Source organism: Schistocerca serialis, chromosome 7 (genome assembly GCF_023864345.2).
Source record: "Schistocerca serialis cubense isolate TAMUIC-IGC-003099 chromosome 7, iqSchSeri2.2, whole genome shotgun sequence".
NCBI classification, from domain to species: Eukaryota; Metazoa; Arthropoda; class Insecta; order Orthoptera; family Acrididae; genus Schistocerca; species Schistocerca serialis.
This window is the reverse complement of record NC_064644.1, coordinates 34,169,986-34,192,740: the sequence shown is the minus strand read 5'-3', so window position 1 is coordinate 34,192,740 and position 22,755 is coordinate 34,169,986. Positions and strand designations below refer to the sequence as shown.

Sequence of the window (22,755 nt, the reverse complement as noted above, 5' to 3'; positions counted from 1 at the left end):
TATTCATTTAAGTACGAGTTACGTCACACTGATGCCAAAGGACAGTCTATTCGCTGTACTGCAGTAACAATAAACTTCGTCGTTGAGGTCTCACAGAAGACCGTCACATAAGAAATAGTATTTCTAATTCTGTAGGGTTGTCGATTATGTGGAACAGTCCTAAGGAAATACGTAAGTCATGCTATTCAGTTATAAAATACCAAAGTGCCTTAAAACAAGCTCATACTCAGGAGAAGCAATGTGGGCAGTCAAAATCTGGCGCTCCCTGCATTCCAACTAGGTCACGGGGAGAGAGAAAGCATTTCATCAAAGAAAAGCATAGCTCCCATGTGCTTCGACAGTTTTTCCCAGAACAGATCTACAGCGGTCTTTATTGAACGTTGAGACCAACCACTTATTTAAATTTGGCTCATCTGCTATCTAATCGATTGTTGAAGTAGATCCAGTCCAAAACTTTCCTTGCATAACATTTGCTTATACGGTACTGCTTCTGATAAAAGTGCATGCAAGAGCGGTTACACTGAACCTGAATGGGCTCTGCCTGGAAATGTTATAAGGTGAACGCCTCCCCCCCCCCTCCCAAAAAAAAACAAAAAAAAGAACTGGAGAGTAGTCTAATTAAGTTGGGCTATGCTCAGGGACTTAGATTGGGAAATGAGACATTGACAATAGTAGACAAACTTGGCTGTTTGGGCAGAAAAATACCTAGCGACGAGAAACGTAAAGAGGGTATGAAAGTGGAGGGTAAAACATGTTGAGCGAGATCAAGGCTTAAGCACAGTTAACCAGTTTAAATAGGTGTAGAATGCAGCAGTTTGTAGATACATATGAAAAGACTTGTACAAGATGGACTAGCGTGGAGAACTGAACCAAACCAGTCTTCAGACTGATGACAACATGAATAACAACAGAAGCGCAAACGTATAGGTTTTTTTAAAAGATGCCATAACGGATTTTCTAACACAGATACTTGCAGTTTCCATTACGAATGAAGTGCTGGGATATTGCCATCTGGTGCGGTTTTTTTTTTTTTTTTTTTGGCATAACCTCCATCATTTTGTGATCTCAGCCAGAAACGCACGCGGAGGAATAAACACAGTCCAGGAACGTACTCTTAAGATGAGACTTCTGACATTTAAATAATATACCTTATAACGTTCCTGCCATTGTATTCCTGTTGGTTCTCTTGTATTAAAGCAGGATGGAGCAAGGCGGCGCAGTGGTTAGCACACTTGACTCGCATTTAGGAAGACGACGGTTCAAACCCGCGTCCGGCCATCGTGATTCAGGTTTTTCGTGATTTCCCTAAATCACTCCAGGCAAATACCGGGATGGTTCCTCTGAAAGGGCATGGCCGATTTCCTTCCCCGTCCTTCCCTAATCTTTTTTTATTTTATTTTTTTTAAAATCTCATTTTGTTCGTAAGACATTCATTAAAGTTCGTTGTTGATCGATTAACTCAGTTTTTTTATTACAGAGGGCACGTAACCCTCTGACCGAACACGCTGAGATACCGTGCCGGCTGAAAAAAAAAAAAAAAAAAAAATCCGATGTGACCGATGACCTCGCTGTTTGGTCCCCTCCCCCGAATCAACCAACCAACCAACTAAAAAGCATGATGACAGTACGATCTGAAAAATAGATTTCATTGTCTTACACGATGTCTCCGCTTCAGAGTGACCTTTTATTATCAGTTCTTTTTACTACAATCAAACTTCACTGAATATGCGATAGCTCTCAACTGAGCTACTTTATTAGCATTTTAGTTAATCTGTCAATTGCTTCACACAACCAACTTTCTTATCCTAGCCTAGCGAATTATCTCAAAGTCAAAAGCTTGTGACTGACTCGTACACTCACTACAACAGCTCGCCAACGACTGGGCCGACCGACTCTTAAGTCTTATATGCGTGCAGTGCTAAACGCTGGGCAAAATACAACTATTCTTGAGGCCAAAGACGTCGTGGTATATATTCTCGCAACTCACCGATGCTATTGCTAGGTGCGTATGAACATATCGATGTTCGGACAACAGTAACCTTGCAGCCTGCACATTATGCATAACGTAAAGTGTCTCACTGGAGTGGCAGTCCTCAGGCTGAACACACCTCACATTTTCTTCCCCATCTCGGCACATTCCAAGCTAGTATTGCGTCTTTAATGACTTTGCCGTCAATGAGACGTCAAACTCCAACTTCCTTTCCTTTCATATTCAACTGCACGCCGTTATGAACATCGAAGACAGAGGTGCTTTATCCAGGGATTTATGATGAGGACAACCAAATAAAAACACAAATTCATTCAGTTGTAGCTTTACATTTCATTTGAATTATTCATTCATTCACTTCAGTGAAACAATCTATGGAAGCAACTGAATGGAAACAATAGTTTTGCGTTTCGGCTGGATTGTTATTCATTCATTCGTCAGTATGTACTGTACTTCCTCGATTCACCGCCAGTTGGCCCAATTGAAGGAAGGTAACGTTGACTTCGGTGCTTGTGTTGACATGCGACTCATTGCTCTACAGTACTAGCATCAAGTACATCAGTACGTAGCATCAACAGGTTAGTGTTCATCACGGCTATTGCCTCGCGCAAATCCATACATCAAATGGGCATCTGCCAACTCCGCATTTGTAAACATTGCACTGACTGCAAAACCACGTTCGTGTCGAGGATCTTATTACTTCTTGCGATAATCTTATCACAAAATGACGATGACAAAATTTTGAAACTAGAGATGATAACCAAGACTTACCTGTGAGTAAATTTTAACTGTTTTTGCTATGTGGTCTATCTCTATTTATTTGACTTCGCCATTAATTATTTACTATGCGGCACATAACTATCGTTTGTTTTGGTCTGTCTGTCCCACTGTTCGCTATTTTCTCAGGACTCATATACACGTATAAAGTTGAAATTTGTCATATACCAAGGTCCCTTGGCGGTGTAAAAAATTGAACCTTCTAACTCAATGCAACAAAAAATGACCATTTATGTATCTATTTTGATACTCGCGAACTCGCTTATTAAAACCGTGGCGCGGTACGTTTGTATCGAGACAGATTTCCAGAACGAAGGTGTACCGAGAGGAAGACGTTCGAAGCAATTGATCGGCGTCTTAGGGAGCACGGAACATTCCAGCCTATGACTCGCGACTGGGGAAGACCTAGAACGACGAGGACACCTGCAATGGACGAGGCAATTCTTCGTGCAGTTGACGATAACCCTAGAATCAGCGTCAAAGGTAACGTTGACCACGTCACTGTATGGGGAGTGCTACGGGAAAACCAGTTGTTTCCGTACCATGTACAGCGTGTGCAGGCACTATCAGCAGCTGATTGGCCTCCACGGGTACACTTCTGCGAATGGTTCATCCGACAATGTGTCAATCCTCATTTCAGTGCAAATGTTCTCTTTACGGATGAGGCTTTATTCCAACGTGATGAAATATGTGGGCTGACGAGAATCTGCACGCATTGTTGGTGATGTCTTGATTGGGCCCCATGTTCTTCCACCTACGCTCAATGGAGCACGTTATCATGATTTCATACGGGATACTGTACCTGTGCTGCTAGAACATGTGCCTTTAAAAGTACGACACAACATGTGGTTCATGCACGATGGAGCTCCTGCACATTTCAGTCGAAGTGTTCGTACGCTTCTCAACAACAGATTCGGTGACCGATGGATTGGTAGAGGCGGACCAATTCCATGGCCTCCACGCTCTCCTGACCTCAACCCTCTTGACTTTCATTTATGGGGGCATTTGAAAGCTCTTGTCTACGCAACCCCGGTACCAAATGTAGAGACTCTTCGTCCTCGAATTGTGGACGGCTGTGATACAATACGCCATTCTCCAGGGCTGCATCAGCGCATCAGGGATTCCATGCGACGGAGGGTGGATGCATGTATCCTCGCTAACGAAGGACATTTTGAACATTTCCTGTTCAAACTGTTCAAATGTGTGTGAAATCTTATGGGACTTAACTGCTAAGGTCATCAGTCCCTAAGCTTACACACTACTTAACCTAAATTAGCCTAAGGACAAACACATACACCCATGCCCGAGGGAGGACTCGAACCTCCGCCGGGACCAGCCGCACAGTCCGAACATTTCCTGTAACAAGGTGTTTGAAGTCACGCTGGTACGTTCTGTTGCTGTGTGTTTCCATTCCATGATTAATGTGATTTGAAGAGGAGTAATAAAATGAGCTCTAACATGGAAAGTGAGCGTTTCCGGACACATGTCCACGTAACATATTTTCTTTCTTTGTGTGTGAGGAATGTTTCCTGAAAGTTTGGCCGTACCTTTTTGTAACATCCTGTATACAATGTGTACACAAGGTCCGGGAACACTTTCAATTATTTATTGTACAAGAACTAAACACGTACAGATGTCATACATATTGCATTTTGAAGAGAAACTCTGAAAGTTCTTTTTACAAACATTCGATATGCGGCAGACATCAATATGGTAATCGAATTCTTGCCATACCCGCCCCAGCATGGCATCGTCGACTGTGGCAGTCGCTTCCCGTATTCTCTCCCGGAGCTATGTTACTTCACGTCCTAGAGGCGGCGCATACACCATATCTTTAATGTGTCCTCACAGAAAAAAGTCACACGGAGTGAGATCTGGTGATCGGGGAGGCCATTTCATGAAACAGCTGTCCCCTTCTGTAGCATGGCCGATCCATCGATGCGGCAGCTCCATTGGTTGTTGGGTTGTTTCTGGGGGCAGGAGACCAGACAGCGAGGTCATCGGTCTCATCGGATAAGGGAAGGAAGTGGAAGGAAGTCGGCCGTGCCCTTTAAATGCAACCATCCCGGCATCTGCCTGGAGCGATTCAGGGAAATCACGGAGAACCTAAATCAGGATGGCCGGACGCGGGATTGAACCGTCGTCCTCCCGAATGCGAGTCCAGTGTGGCAGCTCCGTGTTCAGGTACCCACCAACTTCACGATGAAAATGGGGTGGAGCCCCAACCTGCTGAAAGATGAACGGAGAGTCCGACTGCATTTGAGGCATCTGCCACTGCTGCAACATGTCCAAATAGGAACATCCTCATGAATGTCTCTCGTATGCGCTCCACATTCACTTCACTCACACTGGGGCGTCCGCTTCTCTTTGCCGGGCACAAGCAACCTGTCGTAACGAATTTGTTGCAATTGAAAGTGTTCCCGGATTTTATGTACACCCTGTACTACGACGGCAGAGGGCGCTCGAAGTCCAGAGTCGCTGGAGGCAGGGCTCAGTGGACATGCACCATTGGGTTTGCCAGACCCCTCCTGACTGATTTCAGCGTCAAGCAGGAAGGAACTTGCCATTCCGTTGCCAACTGTGATGCCCTGGGGTTGTGGTTCCACACATTAGATGAAGTGGTATTACGACAGAGGGTAACTCCATCCCAAGGTGCACGAAGACGTCTCAGTGGGTGTGGCAAAGTTAAAATAAGCAATCTACACATTCCTTTAGTTATGAACGGAAAGATTATTTCTTCTTTTCGCCATTTAAAACTGATAAATAGGTTGGTTACTGTGCGTTAAATTTTTGCAGGTGCAGTGTGCCACTGGGATACAAAGCTGAGAAAGCTGAAAAGTTCTCTTACAGATACTTGAAAAAGGTAGGAACATTGCCAAATTTGCACGAAAAGGTGTGATGATGTCCAGTAATAGAAAACGATTTTAACCCATTAAGTCCCAAATTAATTTTTTTATTCCTTAATTATAATGTACATAGTGTATGAACCACAATAAGTACAAAAATAGCCAAAGAATATTTATAAATGCTGATATAATGGCCGTCCTCAAAGTAGGACACTGGTATCTAACAGTATCGTATACCATACTAAACAGTATTCAGATCTTAACTGCTTATTTCTTGTACAAAACACTTCACACACAGTGTTACACGGCATTTAACACAATATGTTTTTGGTTTCCCGTTGCATTTAGCTCTTACACATCTTCTTTGCGTGCTTCTTTTGTCAATCATATGACCAATTCCATCAAACCTGATGTCTGGTATCACTCTCAACTGACTTGATGAGTATTCCATTGGACGTCCAATATTCGGTCTTCCAGTGTCCAATTTCAGGTATGTAACTGTAACAGCACGTCTGAAATCCAGTAAATCCTGTGCATTTTTCCCATGTACTAGTCTGTAGAAGAGTCAGGCATTTACGAGGGCAAACGTGTAATAGGACCCAGTGCCATTTTTTCCCTCTGATTACCGTCGCATATTTTCCAACTAACCAGCCATGGTGGTCAACACCTCCCATGTACACGTTATACGACTTCAAAATGGCAGATTGTTGCACTTGTGTCTTCTTACTTGCTTGTTTTAGTGTACCGCGTAGCTGCTCCCAAAGGTTTCAACTTGGTCAAAATAGGTACCAATTGTAACGCATCTGTTGTTGTGCGATCGAACAAATAAGACTTCACCATCCTTGTCGAACTGATAGTCATTGTTTCCTCGAACTGTCTTTTTCAGTTCGTTGCTGCTCAGTAGTGGACAGTCATCGACTCGATTCTCTCTGACAGTCCCAGTTGCTCGAAAACCCAAATTTCTCAGATGCATCAGAAGATCTCTGCTAGTGAAGAAATTGTCAAAGTACACACAATGATTCTCAGGTTTTTCAATGCAGTCCAACATGTTTAGGACTACTCTTGATCCCAATAGTAGGTCATCCCTTGCAGTATCTTCTGGATCCTTTCCACAGTATATATCAAATTTGAAACAGTAGCCACTTGCTCCACAAAGAGACAACAACTTATAGCCAAATCTAATAGGCTTGCCTCGGATAAACTGTCCACCTGGAACTGTATTATTTACTAATGGGTAACATATTCATTAATATAATTACATAATACATTGTAAATTTCAAAGTAACTATATATATATATATATATATATATATATATATATATATATATATATATATATATATAAGAGGGGTCGTTTCTTACCTCAGCAACAAAATTTGGTAAAATTACCACGTTATAAAAAGAAAATACATCAGCATTAACAGAGTTTCATATTCTAACGTGCAGCAATACAGATAACTGAAATGATAACACCAAGTCCCAGTGTCCTATTTCGAGTACACCAAATTTTATACCAATGGAAAACAATGAATATAGATAGATAGCTCTGAGCTAACAATGCAAGTAGTTTAAAAGACACAGTGTTGACTATAAATAATCGCAAAAAGATCTTTGCCACATATTTCAAATATTACTAAATTGTCGATAAAGTGAATACCTGTAATAACGAAAAGTGTGCCTTAGTATTCAATAATCAATTACTGGTAGGATTTATTGCTTTTAATTTCCTGTAAGCATACATTTGTTATAAAAAGCATCAACAAAAGACGTAGAACTGTAATAGTTGCAAATTAATAATTTATTGTGTATTTATAAATAAATATGTGCTCTGTTCTCAAAATAGGACACTGGTACTTAATGGGTTTTGCTGTGAGAAGAAGAGCTAGGCTACGTAGCGCTTGTGCCCCGCGCGCTCCACGTCAGCGTCCTGCTGCTGCCGGGGCAAGGGTGACAGCCGGCGGAGGAGGTGGCGCGGTGGCCAGTCTCCGCTAACGCAGGTCCCAGCACTACTGCGGCCACCGCGCCGCCTCCTCGCCCCGGCTGTCTCCCTTGCCCCGGCAGAAGGTAGAGACTACGGCGGCGGCGCCGTGTGCCACACACACACTCCGAGACAACCAACGATCCTCGTGGAAAAAGGGCGAACAGATTTTCACTATTTACAACTAATATTTCATTCGTTTAAGTAAGATGTTTCAACTTGCTTGTTTAAGCGCTGCCTGGCGAACTTACAAGCCCAACCACTCTTCGCTGCGGCGTAAGTTATTCATTTTCAACAACGTGCTTATTGCAAAAATTTACGGCTGCAGTTAAACTACATTTTCTGGCCTGTTAACGATGTGGAGTGGTTAAATACACGGCCACATCATGAGGCACTACACATAAAACACGTACTTCTATAGTCAGGAAGAGTCACAGAATTTTATTAAATAAAAAAAATCCAATGTTTTTTTTGGACCTCATGGCGTCCAGGTCGCCTTAAAGTTACACTTCGCTAACAATGCCTCTCTGTTCTTTCGGACAGATACCTTCGGTGACCACGCAGCTCGTTAGAATGAAATTACAATGAAATGAACACCCTAAGCTGCTTACAAGCGTTGACATACGTCAACGGAGACAGATGAAAATACACTCCTGGAAATTGAAATAAGAACACCGTGAATTCATTGTCCCAGGAAGGGGAAACTTTATTGACACATTCCTGGGGTCAGATACATCACGTGATCACACTGACAGACCCACAGGCACATAGACACAGGCAACAGAGCATGCACAATGTCGGCACTAGTACAGTGTATATCCACCTTTCGCAGCAATGCAGGCTGCTATTCTCCCATGGAGACGATCGTAGAGATGCTGGATGTAGTCCTGTGGAACGGCTTGCCATGCCATTTCCACCTGGCGCCTCAGTTGGACCAGCGTTCGTGCTGGACGTGCAGACCGCGTGAGACGACGCTTCATCCAGTCCCAAACATGCTCAATGGGGGACAGATCCGGAGATCTTGCTGGCCAGGGTAGTTGACTTACACCTTCTAGAGCACGTTGGGTGGCACGGGATACATGCGGACGTGCATTGTCCTGTTGGAACAGCAAGTTCCCTTGCCGGTCTAGGATTGGTAGAACGATGGGTTCGATGACGGTTTGGATGTACCGTGCACTATTCAGTGTCCCCTCGACGATAACCAGTGGTTTACGGCCAGTGTAGGAGATCGCTCCCCACACCATGATGCCGAGTGTTGGCCCTGTGTGCCTCGGTCGTATGCAGTCCTGATTGTGGCGCTCACCTGCACGGCGCCAAACACGCATACGACCATTATTGGCACCAAGGCAGAAGCGACTCTCATCGCTGAAGACGACACGTCTCCATTCGTCCCTTCATTCACGCCTGTCGCGACACCACTGGAGGCGGGCTGCACGATGTTGGGCCGTGAGCGGAAGACGGCCTAACGGTGTGCGGGACCGCAGCCCAACTTCATGGAGACGGTTGCGAATGGTCCTCGCCGATACCCCAGGAGCAACAGTGTCCCTAATTTGCTGGGAAGTGGCGGTGCGGTCCCCTACGGCACTGCGTAGGATCCTACGGTCTTGGCGTGCATCCGTGCGTCGTTGCGGTCCGGTCCCAGGTCGACGGGCACGTGCACCTTCCGCCGACCACTGGCGACAACATCGATGTACTGTGGAGACCTCACGCCCCACGTGTTGAGCAATTCGGCGGTACGTCCACCCGGCCTCCCGCATGCCCACTATACGCCCTCGCTCAAAGTCCGTCAACTGCACATACGGTTCACGTCCACGCTGTCGCGGCATGCTACCAGTGTTAAAGACTGCGATGGAGCTCCGTATGCCACGGCAAACTGGCTGACACTGACGGCGGCGGTGCACAAATGCTGCGCAGCTAGCGCCATTCGACGGCCAACACCGCGGTTCCTGGTCTGTCCGCTGTGCCGTGCGTGTGATCATTGCTTGTACAGCCCTCTCGCAGTGTCCGGAGCAAGTATGGTGGGTCTGACACACCGGTGTCAATGTGTTCTTTTTTCCATTTCCAGGAGTGTATATGCCCCCGACCGGGTTCATTTTGTTCGTTGCATCTGCTCGGGGCGGACGTCGTAAGACATCCGTTTAAGTTCGTTGCTGATCGATTAACTCAGTTTTTTTATTGCAGATGGCAGCTGAGCCTCTGACCAAACACGCTGAGCTACCGTGCCGGCATCCATGTGAGCCACCGAGGACACAGAGGATAGCGCGACCGCAGGGATTTATCTCTGGCACGCCTCCCGCGAAACCCACATTCTCAACGTATTGTCCCGCACTACATTCGTAGTGCCCCCGCCCATTATACTCATTACTCGCGGGACGTTGCCGATTCCCGTAAGAGTTCTGGCACTGTTTGTGCATTCGCACAAAAGAAGAAGATGGTCAAGTGGCCGATGAGCCTTAACTATATATATATACTAAGATGGTATCTGTTCTTTCTGACATGTCCGAAAGAACAGATACCATCTTCGTACATATATACTTAAGGCTCACCGGCCACTTGACCATCTTCTTCTTCTGTGCGAATGCACAAACAGTGCCCGACGTATGTCAAAGCCTGTAAGCAGCTAAGGGTGTTCATTTCATTGTAAAGTAATGTCTGATCATGGCCGCCTTTTTCACTCATGTTCTCCAATGAATATGTTCCTCCATGACAAATACTGATTCTCAAACACGACACAGTATCAACCTCTTAATCCACCCGCCCCCCTCCCCCTTACCACCTTTCCGAGAAATAACTGAAATACCTTTCTCTACGAACCGACGAAACACTTTTAACTATTTATCCCACTTTTGTAACAAATTCTGCACATTATTTATCCGCGTCTCGGCAGTGCGTGAGCGCTACGAATGAAAAGTTCAACACGGTCTCTTCTGCCTAGGCCAAGACAGCGCGTGCGTGACCACTAGCGACAGGGCATTGTTGTCGTTAAACTACAGGACAAGACTTCCGCAGAGAAAATGCACGCTCCTCCGAAGGTTCCAGAAGCCATCGATTAGTAACGAGTACGATGACAATGCGCCATTACGTCAAAGACAGCATTTAAAAACGTTGATTGATTTGTAAATTAGATGTTTATTTCTTGTCTCATTTGTTTATCATAGTTTCTTTTTAACACACTGTTAATTTATCATACTTTGTTAAGTTCTTCTCTATGTCTGTTTGGTTTGTGAACTACAAAACATGGCAGCACAAACACATAAAGTCTGTTATCTCTTTTATCACTTTGTTATCGATGGAAATTTTTAACCTTGAAAGACTTGTTCCAGCCACTGCCTTTGTTGTAGCTTTTGGATATCCATAAAGAATATTATGAAACTTTGTTTACAGATCGTAACATGTATGCTTTCACGGCCGGCGTCTTCATTAATTAAAACTTCCGGGCTGAATTGCCGTGGTCCGTATATAAAACTGTTTCTCCTTCCTGACGTTTCTGTCCATTTTACACAATGCGAGTTTGTATTTCTAGATATTTATAAATAACTACATTGTGTAATTTATAGAATCTCGCAACATCTTTCACATGCACAGAGATGTGATTTCTTCTCCTCTGCTTCTCACTCCATTCCAGTACTCATCTTTACCAGGATACAAGAAAGAGAGAGCACAGCCCTGCAGTACTCAAGTAATATGGTCTTGTTTTCTTTTGTTTTAGATTTTGCTGCATGTCCCCAGAAACAGTCTGAAATTTATTTAATTTGTTAGTTGTGTCAGATTAGTAAGTTTTTTTATTCATCCACAGTTCGCTTTAATATGATATTGAACGTTTGAGTTTAACACAACTATAAAACATACTGTAAAGTTAACAACTACACAGCCATACAATTGCTAACAGATCAAGTTAATTCCAAAACTAATGTTACACCTTTTATTCACATTTCATCGAAGATCAAGGTACACATTGCTCTTACTTCACACGCCCTTTCACCTGACATCAAGGCATTTTTTACATTGCATTTTTTGTGCGTTCTCATTTACCTGACTAAAATACCGCCGTGGCCAGTTTCGAACCAACAAGTTTTTTTTCTTCAGACAGCTCTTTATTTCACATTGTGGTGAAAGATTTTTCGGACGGTGGCGTCATACAGTACAAAAGCACATTTAGAAGCGACCTTTTTAAAAGTAATTATCCACTACAGCGACTGGAGTAAACATATATGTAAGACTGAGAAGTTGTAGTTATATTTTACTTACGTCGAAAATCCCGCGTTATTTTGTTGGAACGTTGGCTTGTACTCACGAAATACTGTAGAATATCTGCGGCACTTATACGATTTGTATATAATCATTTGCGTAAAGTAAAACACACACACACACACACACACACACACACATACACACACACACACCAAAACTCTTTTGCCACTTGGAAAATGAATGTGAATATGGCGATATCACGAATACAACAGCGTCAAAATATTCTCATTCAGAGATATTACAATACATTCATTGATTTTACAGCAGAAAATTTACAAAGAATAAACGCTACATTATGTTCATTTGAGATTCAAGGAGCATTAATTACAAATAAAATCAACAGGTGTAGTACCAGTTCTCACGAAATGATAGTTAACTATATGTAAGTACTGTGATACACAGAGGCTTTTCTGTAAAGTTTCACTCACATGCATTCCAATTCAAAACAAAGATAAACGTTAAACCTTTTTTATAACAAGATGCAGTAAGTAATCGAATATAAATGCAACATTAAAATATAGCAGAATATTCAGACACACATTAATACAACTGTTAAATTAATTTATACTGTCAACTTGCCGTTATACGTTAACATAATTTTACTGTCGTAATGTTTACTAATTTTTCATCTCTTAGTTCGTTCCCTGTGTATATCTGAATATTCACATTATATCTTGTAAGTAACACTTCTAACAAACTGGTTGCTACATCTGTTGACTTTGTTTGTAATTAATGTTCATTGAATGTTAAATGCATATAATGAAACATTTATTCCTTGTTAATTTGCTACTGTCAAATGAATGTTTATATCGTAATATCCCTGAGAGAGAATTACTTGGCACTGTTTTACCTGCGATATCTCCATCTTTGTGTGCATTTCCCATGTGGCAAAAACTTTTTGCTGGCAGTATGTGGTGTTTTACGCAATGTGGTTGTATACAAATCACGTAAGTACTGCACGCTCTCTACAGTATTTCATGAATGCAAGACAACAACACTCCAGCAGAATAACGCGGGATTTTTGACCTACGTAAATATAACTGGAACTACACAGTCTTAAAATTTTTTTACAATATGTCCGATCGTTATGAAGGATAGTTACGTTTAAATAGATCGTTTCTAACATCGCTTTTCACCGTACGGCAGCGCCTTCCCAAGAATCCTTCCCAGCAAGGGGCAATAAAGACCCACAAACTTAAGTAAACTCCAAAAAAATGTGCATTTTGATATGGCCAGCCATGTGAAGATAAAGCTGTCGGTTCTAGACCTGTTGCGGCGCTATTTGCGTAAATAAACAGCGTGGTCAGTAGTGGCTGGTAGCTTTCTTCTGTGAAAGACTCAACCCGTATAACTTTTTCCAACATTTCCGTATCGCTCTCCAATATGCGACAATTCATGCAGCCCTTATCAGTTTGTTTGCAGTATCCCCTGTCCTCGTCTGATTTTACTGCTGTCGTCCTCCTCCATCCGCTTTGCCATTACAAAAGAAATGTTCAAATGTGTGTGAAATCTTATGGGACTTAACTGCTAAGGTCATCAGTCCCTAAGCTTACACGCTACTTAACCTAAAGTATCCTAAGGACAAACACACACACCCATGCTCTAGGGAGGACTCGAACCTCCGCCGGGAGCAGCCGCACAGTCCATGACTGCAGCGCCCGAGACCGCTCGGCTAATCCCGCGCGGCTTGCCATCACAAATCGTACTTGTACAAGAGTCAGCGTCAGCTTAACCAGAAAAATTCAAAGAAGGTCTTTGATATTTTAACAGCATCGGAGGGGTATCAGCAGAGTAGCCAATCTAACAGTGGCTCCTAAAGCAGGCAGCATCCTTTTCAGCAGCTGCAGAGGCAGCAATATGGACGACTGGCTTAATAGCTATAGCCAACCTGACCTTGCGGTGTCGGTACTGTAAACGGCTAAACGCGGGACGAAACTACAGCCGTTGTGTTTCATGAGCATATGCACACCTATTGTATTCCTGGACTGATGGCTACCACATCAACAATAAACCATATGTAATTTAAGATATTATTAAAATTTCGTAAAACACTTTTACATACTTTAACCCACACTGGCCGAAGAGCAAAACTGCTACTGCTGACAGCCTGTTTACCACCACGGCAGGGCGAAGGGAGTGAAATAGCCACGAAAACAAACATAGAAAAAAACTTGATAAATGTTTATAAAGTATGTTGAAGAATGTATTTCCTCTGAAATTCTGTCAAAATCACGAAGGTAAACATTTGCAAATATTATTTCAGGTTTCCGATGGAGGACATTCCGTGGACGGAGGCTGTGACCGCTGCGAAGTTTGATCACCTGCTCGGCCTGCCACAAGGCACCGTGCGAACTTTATCTGTGAAACGTCTGACGAAGGTCGGCCAGAATTACGGAAGCACGCTACTGAGTATTCAGGTGCATCTGCGAGATGGTGAAACGCTGGACCTTGTCGGCAAATTCATGCCTCCAACAGAAATGCAGAAAAAAGTTTTCGGTAGCGCGACGACATTTTTAAAAGAAATAAACGCGTACCGCTCCGTAAATGTCGAACTAATTAAGTTGCAGCGTGAGAGGGGCGTTCCGGCTGAGGAAGTGTGCGACCCTTTGCCGCGGTATTACGGATCGCAGGTAAACAGCGCCGGCGACGACTCGGCGGCGGCCGATGACAACGCGGTGCTCCTGCTGGAGAACCTGACCTCCAGCGGCTACCGGATGGCAGACCAGATGACCGGACTCGACCTTCCGCACGCCAGGATGCTGGTCAGGAAGATCGCCCAGTTCCATGCGTCAGCTGTCGCTCTCAGGATCCTCAAACCACAAGTATTTAAAGACGTTATCGAAGGCAAGTGTAAATTCGACAGCATACCGCCAGATGAAGGGAAGCGTATCATCGACGCTATAGTGGAACACATCAGCCGTTTTCCAGAGGTCGCTCCGTACTGTGATAAAGTGAAAATTGCTTGCGAACACATGAGCGACTTCGAGAAACTTTGGGCAGAAGTTGTGGAACCATTTGTTTCGCTATCGCACAATGACCTGTGGGTTAACAACATGGTCTTCCGGTACGAGGACAGTGAGGAGCCAACGGACGTCAAATTTTTTGACTTCCAGACTCTGACCTACTCTTCACCTGTAAGGGACCTCGTATTTTTCCTGTATACCAGCCTACGATACGATCTGGTTGGAAACAGTGTCGATCAACTAACAGGTGCTTACTATGAGACCTTTGTGACCTGGCTGAAGAAACTGGGGTGCAACACGAAAGACTTCACGGAAGCAGAATTTAGGAAGGAAATCGACAGGGTCGCCCCGACAGAGATTATACACATACTGATGATACTGAATGTAATTTGTGCCGAGGACCATGAGAAGTTTTCTGCACATGACATGCAGAATTCTGGTCCTACGTTTTCTTCGAGTGAAATGTATCGAAAAAAACTATTAATTACCCTCCAAGATTATGATGCAAGGGGTTGGTTACAAGATAATTATACTAGCTAGCGTGGACTTCTACTTATCTTGAGACTGGATGTTCATGTTCTCCTACAATTCTATAAACAAATAAAATATCTTCCACATGTTCACGAGAAGCGCATATGTTTTATTCGTTTACCGTTCCTCTTATCTGAATATAATTCACAATCTCGTTCGCTCCTCATCCTATCATCGAAGTATTACAACTCGTTTAATTTGAATGCAATCGGATATTTCGAACGAAGACGACTTGCAAACAGTTTATGCCAGGTGATAGGTGAACCCGTGTGCCTACTGCCCGCGACATGGCTGTAATTAACTGACTCACAAAATTAATAGCCAGTGTAAACAAGCATTCACTGCAGTAAATGATGTACTTGAACCATGAACCACGGACCTTGCCGTTGGTGGGGAGGCTTCCCTGCCTCAGCGATACAGATAGGCATAACGTAGGCGCAACCACAACAGAGGGGTATCTGTTGAGAGGATAGACAAACGCTTGGGTCCTGAAGAGGGGCAGCAGCCTTTTCAGTAGTTGCAGGGGCAACAGTGTGGATGACTGACTGATCTGGCCTTGTAACATAAACCAAAAAGGCCATGCTGTGCTGGTACTGCAAAGGGGAAACTACAGCTGTAATTTTTGCCGAGGCCATGCAGCTCTACTGTATGGTTAAATGATGGTGGCATCCTCTTGGGTAAATTATTCCGGAGACAAAATCGTCCCCCATTTGGGTCTCTGGGCGGGGACTACACAGGAGGCCGTCGTGATCAGGAGGAACAAAACTGGCGGTCTATGAATTGTAGCGTGGAATGTCAGATCCCTTAATTGGGCAGGTAGGTTAGAAAATTTAAAAACGGAAATGGATAGGTTAAAGTTAGATATACACTCCTGGAAATTGAAATTAGAACACCGTGAATTCATTGTCCCAGGAAGGGGAAAGTTTATTGACACATTCCTGGGGTCGGATACATCACATGATCACACTGACAGAACCACAGGCACATAGACACAGGCAACAGAGCATGCACAATGTCGGCACTAGTACAGTGTATATCCACCTTTCGCAGCAATGCAGGCTGCTGTTCTCCCATGGAGACGATCGTAGAGATGCTGGATGTAGTCCTGTGGAACGGCTTGCCATGCCATTTCCACCTGGCGCCTCAGTTGGACCAGCGTTCGTGCTGGACGTGCAGACCGCGTGAGACGACGCTTCATCCAGTCCCAAACATGCTCAATGGGGGACAGATCCGGAGATCTTGCTGGCCAGGGTAGCTGACTTACACCTTCTAGAGCACGTTGGGTGGCACGGGATACATGCGGACGTGCATTGTCCTGTTGGAACAGCAAGTTCCCTTGCCGGTCTAGGAATGGTAGAACGATGGGTTCGATGACGGTTTGGATGTACCGTGCACTATTCAGTGTCCCCTCGACGATCACCAGTGGTGTACGGCCAGTGTAGGAGATCGCTCCCCACACCATGATGCCGGGTGTTGGCCCTGTGTGCCTCGGTCGTATGCAGTCCTGATTGTGGCGCTCACCTGCACGGCGCCAAACACTCATACGACCATCATTGGCACCAAGGCAGAAGCGACTCTCATCGCTGAAGACGACACGTCTCCATTCGTCCCTCCATTCACGCCTGTCGCGACACCACTGGAGGCGGGCTGCACGATGTTGGGGCGTGAGCGGAAGACGGCCTAACGGTGTGCGGGACCGTAGCCCAGCTTCATGGAGACGGTTGCGAATGGTCCTCGCCGATACCCCAGGAGCAACAGTGTCCCTAATTTGCTGGGAAGTGGCGGTGCGGTCCCCTACGGCACTGCGTAGGATCCTACGGTCTTGGCGTGCATCCGTGCGTCGCTGCGGTCCGGTCCCAGGTCGACGGGCACGTACACCTTCCGCCGACCACTGGCGACAACATCGATGTACTGTGGAGACCTCACGCCCCACGTGTTGAGCAATTCGGCGGTACGTCCACCCGGCCTCCCGCATGCCCACTATACGCCCTCGCTCAAAGTCCGTCAACTGCACATACGGTTCACGTCCACGCTGTCGCGGCATGCTACCAGTGTTAAAGACTGCGATGGAGCTCCGTATGCCACGGCAAACTGGCTGACACTGACGGCGGCGGTGCACAAATGCTGCGCAGCTAGCGCCATTCGACGGCCTACACCGCGGTTCCTGGTGTGTCCGCTGTGCCGTGCGTGTGATCATTGATTGTACAGCCCTCTCGCAGTGTCCGGAGCAAGTATGGTGGGTCTGACACACCGGTGTCAATGTGTTCTTTTTTCCATTTCCAGGAGTGTAGTTTGAATTAGTGAAGTTTGGTGGCAGGAGGATAATGCAGGAGTAGGCTTAATGACGAGTAAAAAAGTAGGAGCACGGGTAAGCGACTATGAACAGCATGGTGAACGCATTATGTAGTCAAGATAGACACGACACCCACACCCACCACAGTAGTACAAGTTTACGTACCAACTAGATACGCAGGTAAGGAGGATATTGAGGAAATGTACGATGAGATGAAAGAAACTATTCAGATAGCTAAGGGAGCTGAAAATTTAATAGTCATGGGGGACTGGATTTCGATAGGAGGAAAAGGAAGAGAAAGAAAAGTAGTAGGTGAATATGGACTAGGGGAAAGAGGAAGCCACCTGATAGAATTTTCACAAAGTATAATTTAATCATAGCTAACACTTGGCTTAGGAATCACGAGAGAATGTTTGATTGCATGGGAGAGACCTGGAGACACTGGAAGGTTTCAGATTGGTTATACACTCCTGGAAATGGAAAAAAGAACACATTGACACCGGTGTGTCAGACCCACCATACTTGCTCCGGATACTGCGAGAGGGCTGTACAAGCAATGATCACACGCGCGGCACAGCGGACACACCAGGAACCGCGGTGTTGGCCGTCGAATGGCGCTAGCTGCGCAGCATTTGTGCACCGCCGCCGTCAGTGTCAGCCAGTTTGCCGTGGCATACGGAGCTCCATCGCAGTCTTTAACACTGGTAGCATGCCGCGACAGCGTGGACGTGAACCGTATGTGCAGTTGACGGACTTTGAGCGAGGGCGTATAGTGGGCATGCGGGAGGCCGGGTGGACGTACCGCCGAATTGCTCAACACGTGGGGCGTGAGGTCTCCACAGTACATCGATGTTGTCGCCAGTGGTCGGCGGAAGGTGCACGTGCCCGTCGACCTGGGACCGGACCGCAGCGACGCACGGATGCACGCCAAGACCGTAGGATCCTACGCAGTGCCGTAGGGGACCGCACCGCCACTTCCCAGCAAATTAGGGACACTGTTGCTCCTGGGGTATCGGCGAGGACCATTCGCAACCGTCTCCATGAAGCTGGGCTACGGTCCCGCACACCGTTAGGCCGTCTTCCGCTCACGCCCCAACATCGTGCAGCCCGCCTCCAGTGGTGTCGCGACAGGCGTGAATGGAGGGACGAATGGAGACGTGTCGTCTTCAGCGATGAGAGTCGCATCTGCCTTGGTGCCAATGATGGTAGTATGCGTGTTTGGCGCCGTGCAGGTGAGCGCCACAATCAGGACTGCATACGACCGAGGCACACAGGGCCAACACCCGGCATCATGGTGTGGGGAGCGATCTCCTACACTGGCCGTACACCACTGGTGATCGTCGAGGGGCACTGAATAGTGCACGGTACATCCAAACCGTCATCGAACCCATCGTTCTACCATTCCTAGACTGGCAAGGGAACTTGCTGTTCCAACAGGACAATGCACGTCCGCATGTATCCCGTGCCACCCAACGTGCTCTAGAAGGTGTAAGTCAACTACCCTGGCCAGCAAGATCTCAGGATCTGTCCCCCATTGAGCATGTTTGGGACTGGATGAAGCGTCGTCTCACGCGGTCTGCACGTCCAGCACGAACGCTGGTCCAACTGAGGCGCCAGGTGGAAATGGCATGGCAAGCCGTTCCACAGGACTACATCCAGCATCTCTACGATCGTCTCCATGGGAGAATAGCAGCCTGCATTGCTGCGAAAGGTGGATATACACTGTACTAGTGCTGACATTGTGCATGCTCTGTTGCCTGTGTCTATGTGCCTGTGGTTCTGTCAGTGTGATCATGTGATGTATCTGACCCCAGGAATGTGTCAAAAAAGTTTCCTCTTCCTGGGACAATGAATTCACGGTGTTCTTATTTCAATTTCCAGGAGTGTATAATGGTTAGACAGAAATTTACGAGCCAGATTATAAATTGTAAGACAATTCCATGGTGAGATGTGGACTCTGACCACAATTTATTGGTAATGAACTGCAGATTAAAACTGAAGAAACTGCAAAAAGGTAGGAATTTGAGGAAATGGGACCTGGATAAACTGAAAGAACCAGAGGTTGAAGAGGATTTCAGAGGGAGCATCAGGGAGCGGTTGACAAGAACAGGGGAAAAGAATACAATAGAAGAGGAATGGGGTGCTTTGAGAGATGAAATAGTGAAGGCACCAGAGGATCAAGCAGATAACACAAGAGATATTGAATTTAATCGATGAAAGGAGAAAATACAAAAAACACAGTAAAGGAAGTGGGCGAAAGGAAATACAAACTTCTAAAAAATGACATCGACAAGAAGTGCAAAATGACTAAGCGGGAATGGCTTGTAAAGATGTAGAAGCTTATATGACTAGGGGTAAAACAGATAACGCCTACTGGAAAATTAAAGAGACTGTCAGAGAAAAGAGAATCACCTGTGCTAATATCAACAGCTCAGATGGTAAACCAGTCCTAAGCAAAGAAGGGAAAGCAGAAAGGTGGAAGGAGTATATAGAGGGTCTGCACAAGGGAGATGTACTTGAGGGCAATATTGCGGAAATGAAGGCGGGCGTAGAGGAAGATGAGAAGGGACATATGATATTGCGTAAAGAATTTGACAAAGCACTGAAAGACTTAAGGCAAAACAAGTCCCTGGGAGTAGATAACGTTCCATTCAGCTACTGATAGCCTTGGGAGAGCCAGCCATGACAAAACTCTTCCATCTGGTGAGCAAAATGTATGAGACAGGCGAAATAATCTCAGACTTTAAGAAAAATATAATAATCTCAGTTCCAAAGAAATCAGGTCCTGGCAGATGTCAAAATTACCGATCTATCAGTTTAATAAGTCACTGCTGCAAGATACTAACACGAATTCTTTACCGAAGAATCGAAAAACTGTTAGAAGATGACCTCGGGGAAGGTCTATTTGGATTCCGGACAAATGTAGGAACACATGAGGCGATACTGACCTGACGACTTCTCATAGAAGATAGGTTAAGGACAGGCAAACCCACGTTTATAGCATTTGTAGACTTAGAGAAAGCTTAGAGAAGACAATGTTAACTGGAACACCCTCTTTCAAATTCTAAGGGCGGAAAGGGTAAAATACAGCGAGCGAAAGGCTATTTACAATTTGTACAGAAATCAGATGACAGTTATAAGAGCCGAGGGACATGAAAGGGAAGCAGTGGTTGAGAGGGGAGTGAAACCGGGTCGTAGCCTATTCCTGACGTTATTCACTCTCTATATTGAGCAAGTAGTAAAGGAAACAAAAGAAAAATTAGGAGTAGGAATTAAAATCCATAGAGAAGAAATAAAAACCTTGACATTTGCCGGTGACATAGAAATTCTGTCATAGACAGCAAAAAACTTGGAAGAGCTGTGGAATGGAATGGACAGTGTCTTGAAAGGAGGATATGAGATGAACATAAACTAAAGCAAAACAAGGATAATGGACTCTAGTCGAATTGAATTAGATTAGATTAGGAATGAGACACTGAAAGTAGTAAATAAGTTTTGCTATTTAGGAAGCAACATAACGGTTGATGGCCGAAAGAGTGGGGCTATAAAATGCAGACAGGCAATGGGAAGAAAAGTCTTTTTGAAGAAGAGAAGTTTGTTAACTTCGAGTAGAGATTTAAGTGTCAGGACTTCCTTTCTGAAACTATTTGTGTGGAATGTAGTCATGTGTAGAACTGAAACATGGACGATAAACAGTTTAAACAAGAAGAGAATCGAAGCTTTTGAAATGTAGTGCTACAGAAGAATGCTGAAGATTAGATGGGTCGATCACACAACCAATGAGGAGGTACTGAATAGAAGTTGGGAGAAAATAAATTTGTGACAAAAACTGATCAAAAGAAGGTGGTTCAAATGGCTCTGAGCACTATGAGACTTAACTTCTGAGGTCATCAGTTCCCTAGAGCTTAGAACTACTTAAACCTAACTAACCTAAGGACGTCACACACATCAATGCCCGAGGCAGGATTCGAACCTGCGACCATAGCGGTTCCAGACTGTAGCGACTAGAACCACTCGGCCCCTTCGGCCGGTTCAAAAGAAGGGATCAGTTGATAGGACACATTCTGAGAAATCTGAGGATTACCAGTTTAGTACTGCATGGGGATATTGGGTGGTGGGGGGGGGGGGTGGGGGGATAAAAATCGTAGAGAGGGAGACCAAGGGAAGAATACAGTAAGCAGACTCAGAGGAATGTAGGTTGCAGTAGTTACTCGGAGATGAAGAGGCTTGCACAGGACATAGTATCATGGAGAGCTGCATCAAACCAGTCTTCGGACTGAAGACCACAACAACAACAACAACACATTGTATTACTATGTTAACTCTCAAATTGACGTAATTCACAAATCAAAGTCTGTTTATTCTAGAGAAACCACAACTCATTCACGTTGGTTCAATACGAATCTGCTTGTATATGTAATAAGGACGATTATAAGTTAGTCTGCGTCCTGGTATCAACGCTAATAACGGATATTCACACGAGCTTCATAAGTTGACGTCTGATCTCGTAGATTTACTTCTGATCAACATGAAAAATTCGCCACTAGACGTCTTATAATTAATTTTTATATATTCAATAACATAGCCATATATACAAATGATCAAATACTTCCCACCTTAACTTCCATGTGTCTGTTTCCCACAAATCTATGCGCTGATATCGCCAACTTCTACAACATTTCAATACAGGACACCAATGATAACTCCAAATTTTTACACCAATCAGATTATTTTATTAAGGGAAGAAAACGCACAATGTAGTAAATAGAAAAAATTATGTTGATCAGTTTGGTGTAAAATACTGTATTAGTACCTTTGAAAGTAAATATTACAGGGTTTGTTTAAACACTTACAAAACGTTTGGAATACTAAACACTAAATATTAAAGTATATCATTTTCTCATGAGACCAGTCTCTGACTAAATCTCGTTTCTCTACTTATTTTGGTTTAGTCATCAGTTTATTGTCATTAAAAAACTCAGACTTCAAGAAGAATATAATAATTCCAGTCCCAAAGAAAGCAAGTGTTGACAAATGTGAAAATTACCGAACTATCAGTTTAATAAGTCACAGCTGCAAAATACTAACGCAAATTCTTTACAGACGAATGGAAAAATTTATAGAAGCCG

The 22,755-nt window shown here is 44.7% G+C and overlaps 1 protein-coding gene across 1 annotated transcript; it reads left to right on the top strand.

Annotated features, from left to right (window-relative positions):
* The first annotated feature begins 14,105 nt into the window (after positions 1 to 14,105).
* On the top strand, positions 14,106 to 15,342 carry LOC126412607 (uncharacterized). The gene has a single exon (XM_050082275.1). It carries the CDS (start codon positions 14,110 to 14,112, stop codon positions 15,340 to 15,342), a length of 1,233 nt encoding a protein of 410 aa, XP_049938232.1. The 5' UTR covers positions 14,106 to 14,109.
* Positions 15,343 to 22,755: the final 7,413 nt, after the last annotated feature.